Source organism: Neovison vison, chromosome 3 (assembly GCF_020171115.1).
Source record: "Neovison vison isolate M4711 chromosome 3, ASM_NN_V1, whole genome shotgun sequence".
Lineage (NCBI taxonomy): Eukaryota > Metazoa > Chordata > Mammalia > Carnivora > Mustelidae > Neogale > Neogale vison.
Window position 1 is genome coordinate 197,463,771 of NC_058093.1, and position 12,025 is coordinate 197,475,795.

Consider the following 12,025-nt stretch of genomic DNA (forward strand, 5'->3'; position numbering starts at 1 on the left):
GGGCGCGAGGAGGCCTGGCTGGGAGGTGCGGGGCCTTGTGGGGCTACTCCGGGCATTCCCGTGGCACTCTGGCCTGTGGATGCCTCCGAGCTCGCTTCCACCCCCCTTCCTTAGCAGGACGAACACTTGACTGACATCCATGGGGCTTCGGTCTGACCTTTTCTAAAAACTGTGATAATGTTCCAATAACATAAAATTCACCACTTAAACCACTTGAAGGCAGCCTTCCATTCATTCCCAGTGCTGTACAACCGCCACCTCTGCCTGGTTCCGGAGCACCTCCGTCTCCCCAGATGGAAACCCTGCACCCGTCAGCAGTTGCTCCCTGTCCCCCTCCCCAGGCGCCGGTGGCCACGGAGCCACTTCCGGTCTCTAGGGATGGGCCGGTCCTGGACATCCCACAGAAGGGAATCATACAACGTGGGGTCTTTTGTGTCTGGCCTCTTTCACCGAGCGCTCTACTGCCACATTGCCCAGACTGGCAGGGGTCCGTGGCTCAGTCCGTTCTACGGCTGAATCCTATTTCCCTGCAAGGATGGACCGCGTTGTGTCTCGCCGCTCATCAGCTAACATTCCTGACTGTTTCAACATCTACACAGACAGCCTCGTTTCTGCTTCTCTGAGGACTGCAGCCTGGGGCGCTGCTGGGTGGGAGGTGGCTGTCCCGGTGGGCACAGGCCCCCTCCCCCAGCCCTGCAGCCTGCCTCGGTCCTGCTAGTGGACAAGTCCCTGTCCCCTCCACGCCTGTATCGTGCTTTGTAAACGACAAGCTGGAAACCTGTCTCCACAGACCGGTCTGCCAGTGGAGAGGAAGGGCCAAGGTGGGAAGCAAGTGAGTGTTTTAGTGAAGTTGACCCTTGAACAACACAGGGGCTGGGGCGCTAGCCCCTTACCCCCGGCCCCCGCCCCCAGTCAAAAATCCACATCCAAGTTGATTCCCCAGAAACTTAACTGTTTATAGCCTATGTTGACCAGAAGCAGAACCGATAACATAAAGAGCCAATTAACACAGATTTTGTATGTCATGTATATGATCCACCGTATTCTTACAACAAAACAAGCTAGAAAAAACACAACGTCATTCAGAAAATCATAAAGGAAAATACATTTACGGTATGGTACTTATCTGAAAAAAAATCCACGTGTACGTGGACCCGCGCCGTGTGCAAACCCATGTTGTTCGAGGGCCAACGGTACCCCCCGTCTCCCCAGCAAAGGTGGGTGATTCAGGAGGCTGTGTGGTCACCGTGTTTATTTGGGGATTGGTGGGAAAATGGGCATTTCGCCTATTTCCTGCTGGTTTGCGTTTGCTACTAAGGTTTCTACGGGAGCTGGACGTCCATTTAACCAAGAAGAAAACAAGGTTGTTACAGAGATTTAGGAAATTGAAAGAGGCCGTGCTTCTGTAAAGATTCTTCTGGAAAGAAACTCACAGGTGGCACAAAGCCCCGTCTGCGTCAGGGCATCCTACAGCCTGGCAGTGGCCCCGCCTCCTGGCGGCTTCGTCTCCCCCTCTGCCCAGACCCTCTCAGCTCTTCCCTCCTGTCCCCCGGGAAGAGCCACCTACCATGAGCGTCGAAATACTCGTCGTCGGAGCTCTCGTCGGAGTCCCGGGCAATACTCTGCATTCTCCACTCGGAGATGCTGTGGCGGGAGGGGCTGGCTGGAAGGCAAAACCGCAGGCTGACCAGCCAGCCAGCTGAGTGGGGGTGGGGGGCGGGGGCGGGGGACAGAGGAGCCGGTGCCAGAGCCGGGCCAGGAGGGCTCAGGGGAGAAGGGAGGGGGGAAGCTCCTGGAACTTTCAAGAAGGTCCCTCCCAGCCTGCCTGGCACAGGACAGCTGTGTCCCAGGGAGGACCAGGAACTGGGAGGGGACTGGGGTTAAGGCTGGGACCTGTAGGCACACAGGCCCAGGTCCACTCCCAGCCGTCTGCCCAGGGCGGGGGAGCCCCTGAAATCCTCCTGCAGCAGAGCCGGTAGGGCTGTGGGGCACTCCCAGGAGGTGAGGGACATATAGTACGGACATCCACAGAGCCCCTCGGCACACACACAGGCCAGCCTGGCGTGGGGACGCTGGGTTTGAGCGGAGACTCCTGGCTATAAACAGGATACCCTGGTTTTTCCAAACCGCCATCGCACTTCGGCCGAAGTTCTCCCGGGAAAGGTGTTTCTCAGGCTCTAAAGGTTCTTTTGGCTTCTCCAGCCTGGCTCCTGCCCCAGGAGCAGAGACCCTTCCTGGGCATGCTGGGGGAACCCACCCAGACTCCCTCTCCTGCTGGGGACACCGACTGCTCAGGGCTGCAGTCCTCGTGGCCCTTGTAGGGACGTCTGGGGGCACCTGCTGCGGGGAGAGGCAGCCTGGGCGCACTCTGAGCTGCAGGGCTACGGGCAGGGAATGGTTCTGACTCCCCACCGGTGTGGCCCACAGGTTGGGAAGCAAGAGTCCCTGTCCGGAGTCAGAATTACCTGGCAGTGGCAGCAACCGGCTGCCACGGACGGGGGTGAGGGCTGTCCCTGGGGTACACTCGGGGAAGGCAGAGACACCCCCCCACCGCCCCGCCTGGAGAAAGGTGGCGCTATGTGCCCCGGGGCTCACCTCCCCGCTTGGAGGACCGTGAGGACTTGGAGGATGTGGACCACTGTTTCTTGAGGCCCCGGCCCGCCAGAGGCTCCCCGCCACTGCCACTGCTGGGTTGGGGGGCGTCCGCAGGCAGCTGGGCCTGGCCGGCCTCATCCTCGGCCAGCTCTGTAGCCTCCTCGCCATCTTCGCTGAACTGGGCCATCTTGCGGGACAGCATGAGCTGTGCCTCCTTCTCCAGCTCCCGGATGTTCTCCATGTTCAGCCCGTACCACTCGTCCTGCCAGCACCAGGCCTGCCTGTGGGCCCTCACCATCACCTTCCGCAGGCCTGCCCCCAGGCGGCAGTTGGGGGGTGGGGGGTAGGGAGACAGGAGGGACAGGAGAGAGGGGCAGCGTTAGGTCCCAGGGCGGGGCGTGGGGCCGGGAGGCACCCCGAGGTTATACCCACTGTGGGATTGTGGGCAAATCACTGTCCCAGCCCCCCGTGCCTCAGTTTCCCCATCTGTCAATGAGGGGTCTGGCTCACAGATGGCCTCATGAGGTTCTACAATTAAAGCAAAGGGGCCTCGTGAGGGAATGTGGCTGCTCAAAAGCCAAGATGAATTTTGGGGGGATTCCTGCCCCGGGGGCACTGGAGGGAGGACTCCCTCACTGTCTCCTGTCAGTGTCTAGTACACTTTTGCTATCGAATTTTCACATGGAAATCAAGTTCCAGTGCAAAGTGGGTTGGTCTCTTCTCTCAAATAGAGCATATATACATATAAAATAAGATACAAAATAAGACAAAGTAAGACGTAGAAGACTATGCCAGGCAAGCCAAATAACGAAAACGAAACTACTTTCAAGGTATAAAGGGTAATAAAAGAACTTTAGGGACAGAAGGCAGAGGGGGGTTGCCTGGGGCTGGGGGTGGGCGTGGGGGTGACTGTGAACATGAACAAAAGACTGGGGAGGACGGAATGTTCTAGAACTGTGTGCACGACTCTGAATACACTGCCACTTAGAGAACTGTCCTCTCGCAAGGGGTGAAGTGCATGGTAATGCAAAATTAGGCCTCGATAAAGCTCGCTAGGAAAACATTAAGAAGAAAAAGAGCATCATCCCTACCCACGCCGACCCGGGAGGGAACAGCCGCCACCAGCGGCAGGGAGCCCAGGGACGGCCCTCCTGGATGCCCTTTCCTCACGCCCTACCCAGCCTCACTTCTGTGTGTCACTGACTTTCCTCATCTGCAGCCCACACGTGATTTTCCACATGGCACTTCGGGCTGACGTGCGTGTTGCTGATGTTTACGTGGACATGTCACACGGCCGTGTCTTTTCCTAACACCTGTGGGGTTCTCTTTGGGTGGGTTTCAGGTTTGCTGCTGTCTGGTATTTACTTGTTTGCAACACCATTTTGCTTCTTCCTTCTTTTGTCCTTGGGCCTTTGGCTCACTTTCACTGTCTATCCACTTAGCTTTTACGGATCTGCTGCTCTGAACATTCTGGAACGTGTACAAGAGTTTCTCCTGGGGGAAAACCTGGGAGGAATGTTACCAGGTCTCGGGGCATGGATCTTCCACTTTGCTAGAGAAAGCGGAGCGGCTTTCCAAGGGTCTCTGTGACCCTTCCTCCTGGCTCAGGCCACTCTGCCTCCCCCACAGTCCTTCCTAAATCCCTCTACCCTCTGCTCCCTGGAGGGTGCCCTCTTTCAGCCCAGACTGTCTCTGACCCCCAAGTCCTGGGCCAAGGCCTCAAGCATGGCACCCTTGGGTCCCACACGGAAGAGACCGTCTGCGGACACGCCCCTGCCCCCTGCTGCAGGAGCGGGGGGTGTCTGCTTCTCTGCTTCCTCCTCTGCCAGCAGGGGTTACGGGACTATTGTCACCAGTCATTGTGAGCTGACAGGACACATGTGACACGTACTCTCAGGGGTGTGGGTCTCCTCACATCGAAACCAAAACCCTGGTTCTGGGAGTCAAAATGTATCTGCCCAGATGCCACTTCTAGTTCACGAGGCTTAGGCAGGGCTGGGCCCTTGGCACTGACCTCGTGCCATGACTAGGGGGCAGGGGGCACGTAGGGAGCTGAGGGTACTGGGGAGAGAGGAGGCCCAGGTTGGGCCCAGTGGTCCACCTGTTCCCTGTGTATCTGCTCCAGGCTGGGCTCCATGGTGTGAGGGCACCTGGGTGTCCCCCTGTGACATCCAGCCCACGGGGGAGGCGGGTCAGCAGCAGGGAGCCGGTCTCCCCCCAGGGGGTTGGCACTAGATGCCACAAACACAAGCCTATCCAGAGCGTCTGGGGGGCGGTCCTTGGGGCTTCTTAAGGGGACAACTGACATACACTGCCTGTCACCTCTAGGCACTCAGCAGGTGGCCATATAAACCTCAAGGGAAGCTGCATGTGGGCTCTGGGTCATCTTTCGGGAGTAAGGGGAATGTGGAGTCATGGCCAGATGCGACAGACGGCGGGCATGGGCGGGCTCACCGGTGTCGTGGATGAACCTCTCGATCTTGGACTGCATGCCCCAGTAGCGGAACTCCACCTTGCAGAGCTTGTAGGCACACATGATGGGGAACACCTGCTGCTTGTACTCCTCGATCCAGTTGTCGGAGAGGGGCCCCCGCTGCGTCTTGATCGAGTGGAACAGCTTGGGGTCCTCTTCCGTCTTATACTCGTTGGGGGGGACGGGGTCCTTGACGATGTCGATGAAATCTGTGGGGAGAGCCTGCCAGTGGCCTCTTCTGCCCCTCCTCCACCCACCCCTCCCTGCTCGGTCCCCTCCCTGTGTCCCTGCCTCCCCCAAAGCCTCCCAGGCCTTTGGGCCTCATATGCTGTAGGGCCGGACATGGGATGGGGGCTGCTGCTCTGGGCCACTCTGACCTTGGGCTCTCCTGACCTTGGGGCCTGCGTCCTCCTTTGCCTCTACATAGATAAATCGGGTGATGAGCTGAGGAGGCATGGACAGATGAATCTCCGCAGGGGATATGGGTTAGGACCACGGTGGTGGTGGTGGGGAGCAGCAAACGGAAAAGAAGGCCAGGAAGAGCTTCTCAGAAAAGGTGGCATTTCGGCTCCAGGAGCGGAGCAGTGAAGCCAGGGAGGCCCCACAGCACAGGATGGGAGAGTCTGGGGAGCCACCGGAGTGTGTGTGCGTGTGGGGTGGGGGACGGGGATGCAAGCTGCTCTCACCAGGCCGGCGCCCCACAGCGCCCTGAGGGGGAAGGGGCACCATATTCAACTTGTATTTCCATCGTGGCTTTAAGGCAGGCTGCCCTGCTCTTCAGTCAGAGACGAGACCGGCAAGAGGTGTCGGACCTCAGCTGGTTCTGAGTGGGGAGTGGAGAGCACAGGGCTGGGTGCTGGGGAAAGAGGACCTGGGGCCCATGGAACCTGGCTGGGTGTGGGGTGTGGGGCCCAGAGGAGCAGCAGCAACTCTGGGAAGGACCTGGGCCACCTCTTGTCACATGCTACTTCTTCCTGCTGTGTCCCTCCCAAGGTGTGTGTGGGTTACTCAGGGCTGGGTACATACTTGGGGCACAGAGTTTGTGGCTCAGAGAGCCCTTTTCCTGGAAGTGTGGGGATGATGGCACCTGGGGGGCCGGGCCCTGGCCAGGCTCTGGCTGTCTTGTCTCCCCCCCTTGGGATCTATGCTGTGGTTTGCAGACACAGACGAGGGCTCTATTGAAACCAGCAAGGGGTCAAGAGCGCCCCCAAGGGCAGCAGCATTTGGGGGGGTCAGAGATCCTTCTAGGAGCAGACCACATGCGCGGCCAGTGTGGGCAGGCAAAGGCCACCAAGGGGAGAGCTGGGTGTGAATGAGTCATATCTCAGAGACTTAGGAGCCGGGGCAGATGGCCTCTGGAGGGAGCCCACGGAGCTCAGGCCATGTCTGAGGCTGGCTGGACCAGGGCTGGCGGAGGGCCTGTGTCATGCTGGGTCCATCTCTCCTGTCGTGTGTAGAATGTGTCCCAACCGCCCCCTCAACTCATATGTTGGAGTCCTGACCCCCCAGTCCCTCAGACTATGACCTTATTTGGAGATAAAGCCTTTAAAGATGTAATCAAATTAAAATGAGGTCATTAGGGTAGGAGGCTGTCCTCCACTATGACTAACGCGCTTGTAAAAACGGGAATTTCGGACCTAGACAAGCACACACAGGGGGAGCTTCATGTGAAGATGAGCGAGAGATCGGGGTGATGAGTTTCCAAGGCAAGGAACGCCAGAGATCGCCGGCAGCCGCCAGAAGCTAGGGGCAGGGCCCGGAACAGTCTGCCTCAGTGACCCCAGAAGGAGACAAGGCTGCTGACACCCTGCTGCCACTTCCGGCCTCCAGACTGTGAGACCGTGAGCTTCTGGGTTCTGTCCCCAGTCTGGTCCTTGGTTGCAGCAGCTCAGGCAGAATCCTATAACTCTCAAACCCGAAACTCCAGCAGGAGGGAGGGGGTGGAGTGAGGGCTCCCCAGGAAAAGCCTTCATGCCCATCAGAGGCTGTCTGAGAGCATGGTCCCGGGGCGCTGGCAGCCACCTTTCCCATGAGGGTCCCGCACCTGCCTGCAGTCCCTCCCCTACCCCCTGGGCTCACTCTCTGGGGCCCAGTGGCTACGGAGCTGCCAGGGGCCCACAGGTGTGGTTTGTGCGGCCTGCATATGTTTATCTCGGAACTGGAAGATTTCACAGGCAAATCCTGATTTCTGGTCTCTCTTAAAGAAGGCTGAACACACGGGGCTGTCTACCATCAAGGGGACACAGCCCCCACAGTGCGCACGGCACTCACGCTCAGCGTTCAGCCTGAGATGCCCCCCTGAAGGGATGGAGGGGAAGGGCTTGAGTAGGAAAGGCCCCCAGCCTCGGTGTGTGCATCAGGAATGTGGGGCCAAGGAGGCTAGTCCTGGCCCCCTCCCGGTGCCCTCATGCTTGCCTGGACTCTGACCTCCCGCCCAGGACAGGGGCCAGTCTGCAGCTGGCCAGGCCTGGAGACCAGGGGCAGAACTAAAGGGTCACACAGGCAGGAAGAGCTGGGAAGTGGCCCTACTGGGCTCAGGTCCTCCCCGGGGCTGGGAGGGCGGTTCGGGTAGTTACCGATCGTCAGCTGGTTCTTCTCCACAGCAGATAGGCTGAACACGTTTGGGTTTTCTCCAGCGTCCGTTTTATAAAAGGTTTCGATGTCGATGGAAAATTTCTCCACAAAGGGGCAAGTGAACCTGCGTGTGGACGGAAAGCCGACGTCAGGAGCGGCAGCTTGCAGGGGTGGCTGTGGGAGGGCTGGGTCGCCGGGCCGGAGAGGGAGAAGGGGCTGGAGGGGTGGCTGAGATGTGCCTGTCCTGTCCACCTCAGGAACCTTTCCACTGTCCCGAGAACTGCCAAGGCCAGGCTGTAGGGGTGGGGATGTGTTTAGGGGGAAGAGGGAGACATCACAGGAAGGTGCCAGAAGCCCTGAAGCCATCGTCCCATGTGTAAGGCACAGCAGGGACAGAGGCACACACAGACATGCCCCAAGTGTGGGCGTGGATCCAGCCCAGCACTCTGTGACATGCCGAGGCCCAAGTCCCCACCCCCAAGCTACCAGGTCCGGCAACAAGGCGGCAAGCCCGGTCGGCTGGAGATGAGCTCAGAGGAGGAAAGAGCCTCTGGGAAGAGAACTAACCTCACAGATCCTCTGACAAGCCCCAGCGCCTCACCTGGTGGTGGGGGCGGGGGAGACGAAGCCTGAGGGGACACACAGGGGCCCCCACCTACAGAGCTGTGGGCTGGGAGCAGCCCTGTCTGTTCTACTCAGCTACATGGGCGGGAGAGGATGGGGCACGGAGTGAAGACCCCCCTTTCTCTGGGAAGCCGAGAAAGCCCCGTTCAGAGTAGAATCTGATCAAACAGTGTCATGGATGCTGGAGGCCACAGGGTGGGAGGGACCGGATGGGCCATCTGGTCTACCCTTGGTTCTTCCCAGCTGGTTGGTCAGCGTCCCGCACCGTCAGGAGATCACTGAAGGGGTTTGTACTCCCTGAGCCCTCCCATGTGCCAATGGGGTCTCAGGTGGCCCTCGCTTGCCTCACGCCTTCCCAGCCTCCCTGGGGCAGGTGGTGAGGTATCTCGGTGGACCCTCCCCTCTCCTGCTGATCCTTGAGAACAGAGGCTCCTGGAACAGAGGCTCAGCTCCCCCAGGGCCTGGGCTCCCCGGAGTGTGGAGGATGAGCCTGCCTAGTGGGTCGTGCCCAGGGTTCCTTCCCTGCCCCACAGCTCAGGGTGTGGGGAAAGCCCCACCTGGTTCGGGTGTAGGGGTAGGCATTCCAGGACTCCTCGACCACCCTGAGGGCTGCCTTGGGGAGGATGGAGCGGAACCAGCTGGGGATATGCATGCCGACATGGTACACCTTGTGTGTGTACTGCCCCGAGCCGCCAGGGCCGTCCGTGTACGGCCGGTTCTCCAAGATCTCCACGCCGCTGCCTTCGCCATACGTCTCGTTCCGGCTCTTCTTCTGCGGGAACAAAAGCACTTGTGAGGGGCTGGGGACAGAACACTCTGCAGAAGGGAAGGGGCTGAGCAAGCCAGGCCCAGGAGTGCTGGGAGGAGGAGAGGCTCTGGCCAACTGGACTGGCTTCTCTGGTGTCACTTCTGGACCCCCAAATCCAGACCCAGACTCCACACGCCGCGGCACTCTTGCAGGAGACCGAGCAGGCCGTGGCTTCCCTCCTGGCGCCAGCACTGCTCGGGCACAGTGCTCCCTCGTGACTCCTGCCGGTCCCAGCACTGACCGTGTTCTCAAGATCAGACACACGTGAGGAAGCCCCCTTTCTTCCTTCTAGTCCTCATGGTACCGCAGGTTCTAGCTCAAGCCATCAGTCAAGAGGGGCGCCTGGGTGGCTCAGTGGGTTAAAGCCTCTGCCTTCGGCTCAGGTCATGATCCCAGAGTCCTGGGATCGAGCCCCACTTGGGCTCTCTGCTCAGCAGGGAGCCTGCTTCCCCCCCGCCTCTGGCTGCCTCTCTGCCTACTTGTGATCTCTGTCAAATAAATAAATAAAATCTTAAAAAAAAAAGAAATCAGTCAAGAAAAAGAAATGATGGGAGGCACTCAGATTGGAAAGGAATAACTAAAACCATCTCAATTTGCCAATGACATCATCTCATATATGGGAAATCCTGAAGGATCCCCCAAACTGGTCAGACCTAGTAAATGCATTCTGCGAAGCTGCAGGATACAAAATCCACACACAGAAGTAACCAGTGCAGAAAGGAAACAAAGAAACCACTTCCACAGACAAGAGGATCTAACAGAACAAAATACCAGGGGGAAATTTAACAAGGTGGTGAAACACTTCCATGCTAGAATCATAAAACGTCCCTAAAAGAAAATCAGGATCTAAATAAATGGAAAGACATCCAAGTTCATGAGCTGGAAGATTTAATATTGCAAAGATGTCGATATTCCCCAAATCCCCAACATTCAAAGCCATCTACAGATCCACTGCAATCCCTGTCAAAATTCCTAGGGGCCTTTTTGATAGAAATGGAAAAACTGATCCTAAAATCAGGAAGGATTCGTGCAGGAACTCAAAGAGCCAAAACAATCTTGAAAACAAAACAAGGGATAGTTGGAGCAATTACACTATCCTCTGTGACATCTTGCTACAAAATTACAGTGATCAAAACAATGTAGTACTGGCATAGGATAGATCCAAAGAAAAGGGTCAAGAGTCTAGAAATAAACCCCCATATCTATATACTATATACCCCAATTTTCCAACCAGAGTGCTGAGATCATCCAATGTGGGGAAGGAGTCTTTTAAACATGTCCCAGCCTATCCACATGCAAAACAGTGAGGTTGGACCCCTCCCTCACTTCACACATAGAGTCAGACACAGAATGGATCAAAGACCTAAATGTAAGAGCTTAAACTCTACAACTTCTAGAAGAAAACATAGCAGTAAATCTTTATGACGTTGGATTTGACAATGGCTTTTTAAAATACGGTACCCAAAGTATGAGTGACCAAAGAGAAAACAGGTAAGTTGGACATCATAAAAAGTTTTAAACTTTTTGTGCTTCAAAGGATGGTATGGAGAGAGGGAAAAGGACAACTCACAGAATGGGATAAAATGCGTGTAAGTATCTGGTAGTATGTGATAATAATGACTCTAAAATATTAAGAACTACTACAACTCAACAACAAAGGAACAACCCAGTTCAAACACCAAAGGACTGGAACAGACATTTCATCAAAGTGTATAAATGGTCGACAGGGACCCAAAAAGAGGCTCAACATCAACACTATGTCAAGGTACCAGTCCAGAGCCGGCAGGACGGCTGAAAGGGCAAACGATGCCAAGTGCTGGCGAGGATGTGGAGAAACTGGAACAGCCTGGCACGGCTCGTGGGGACGTGCAACGGTGCAGCCGCTGCATTAAAGAGTTGGGTGGTTCTTCAGAAAAGCTCCACACAGAATTGCCGGACGACCCAGGAATGCTGGGGCTAGGTGTACATCCAGGAAAAGGAAACCACGTGCACACGGAAATCTGTACGCGAATGTCCACGGTGGCTCTATTCGCAGGAGCCGAGCAGTGGAAACAACCCAAACGTCCGTGATCTGAAGAACAGGAGAACGACTTGTACCCACACAAGGGACGAGGATTCAGCCATAAAAAAAGGGACGCGCGGCCACCTGCCACGACGTGGATGAGCCTTGAAAACAACGTGTAAGAAGCCCGTTAAGAACACGTGTAAGAACGTGTAAAAAGGCCACCTCACATGCATTCCCACTGGTAAGAAATCCCCAGAGCGGACCAGCCCAAAGAGACAGAAAGCAGACTCCTGGCTGCCTGAGGGTGGGGTGGGGGGGGTGGGGAGGGACGTCTCCTTGGGGTGACGACAGTGCTCTGACGTCGTGGTGATGGTTTGACAGCTGTGAGTTTAGCCCCTAAATTGTACACTTTAAATGTGTGGATTCTGTGGGGCGCCACTTACATCTCCATCCAGCTGGTATAAAACAAAACAAACACAAGGAAACCAGTCCTGTGTCTGTACTCATTAGGGTCTCAGAGAGATCAAACATGGAATGAGGGAAGGGGCCTCGGTACCGCTGCCTGGGAGACACGACGCCTGGGTCACCTCCGAGTGTCTCTCTGCCCCAAATGTTCTTCCCAGTGCCCCAAAGCTCAGGTTTCTGCTTATGCAGGAAGCCTCTTGGTCAAGGTCCTGGTGACTTTAAGCCCAGCATCTGTTTCCATAGTGACGTGACGGCATCGCCGAGGCCATCTTCGGTCAGTTTCCTGAACAGCAGGTGCGTGTGTGTGCACGCGCGCGCGTGCACACACACACACACACACACACTCGTAAGTGTACTCGCCCACGCGCACACACACAGGGACTCCCGAGAGCATGGCCTCACCCCTGGGGCACAAAGACATGCTCTATGTCCGTGGCCCAGAGCACCTGAGTCCCCATCAGAAAAAAAAAAAAAGTAGGAA

The 12,025-nt window shown here is 56.8% G+C and overlaps 1 protein-coding gene across 10 annotated transcripts in view; it reads right to left on the reverse strand.

Annotated features, from left to right (window-relative positions):
* The window catches only part of PITPNM2 (phosphatidylinositol transfer protein membrane associated 2), a 134,270-nt gene that overhangs the window by 16,123 nt on the left and 106,122 nt on the right, over positions 1 to 12,025 (reverse strand). For all 10 annotated transcript variants that reach the window (XR_006383920.1, XM_044243450.1, XM_044243453.1 and 7 more), the window contains 5 exons: positions 8,824 to 9,038; positions 7,645 to 7,766; positions 5,050 to 5,277; positions 2,596 to 2,907; positions 1,568 to 1,663 (listed from right to left, as the gene is read on the reverse strand). Coding sequence is in view for 9 of the 10 variants with exons in the window: in XM_044243450.1 (XP_044099385.1) it covers positions 1,568 to 1,663; positions 2,596 to 2,907; positions 5,050 to 5,277; positions 7,645 to 7,766; positions 8,824 to 9,038 (973 nt within the window). In the remaining variant the exon portion in view is untranslated. The remainder of the gene's footprint in view (positions 1 to 1,567; positions 1,664 to 2,595; positions 2,908 to 5,049; positions 5,278 to 7,644; positions 7,767 to 8,823; positions 9,039 to 12,025) is intronic.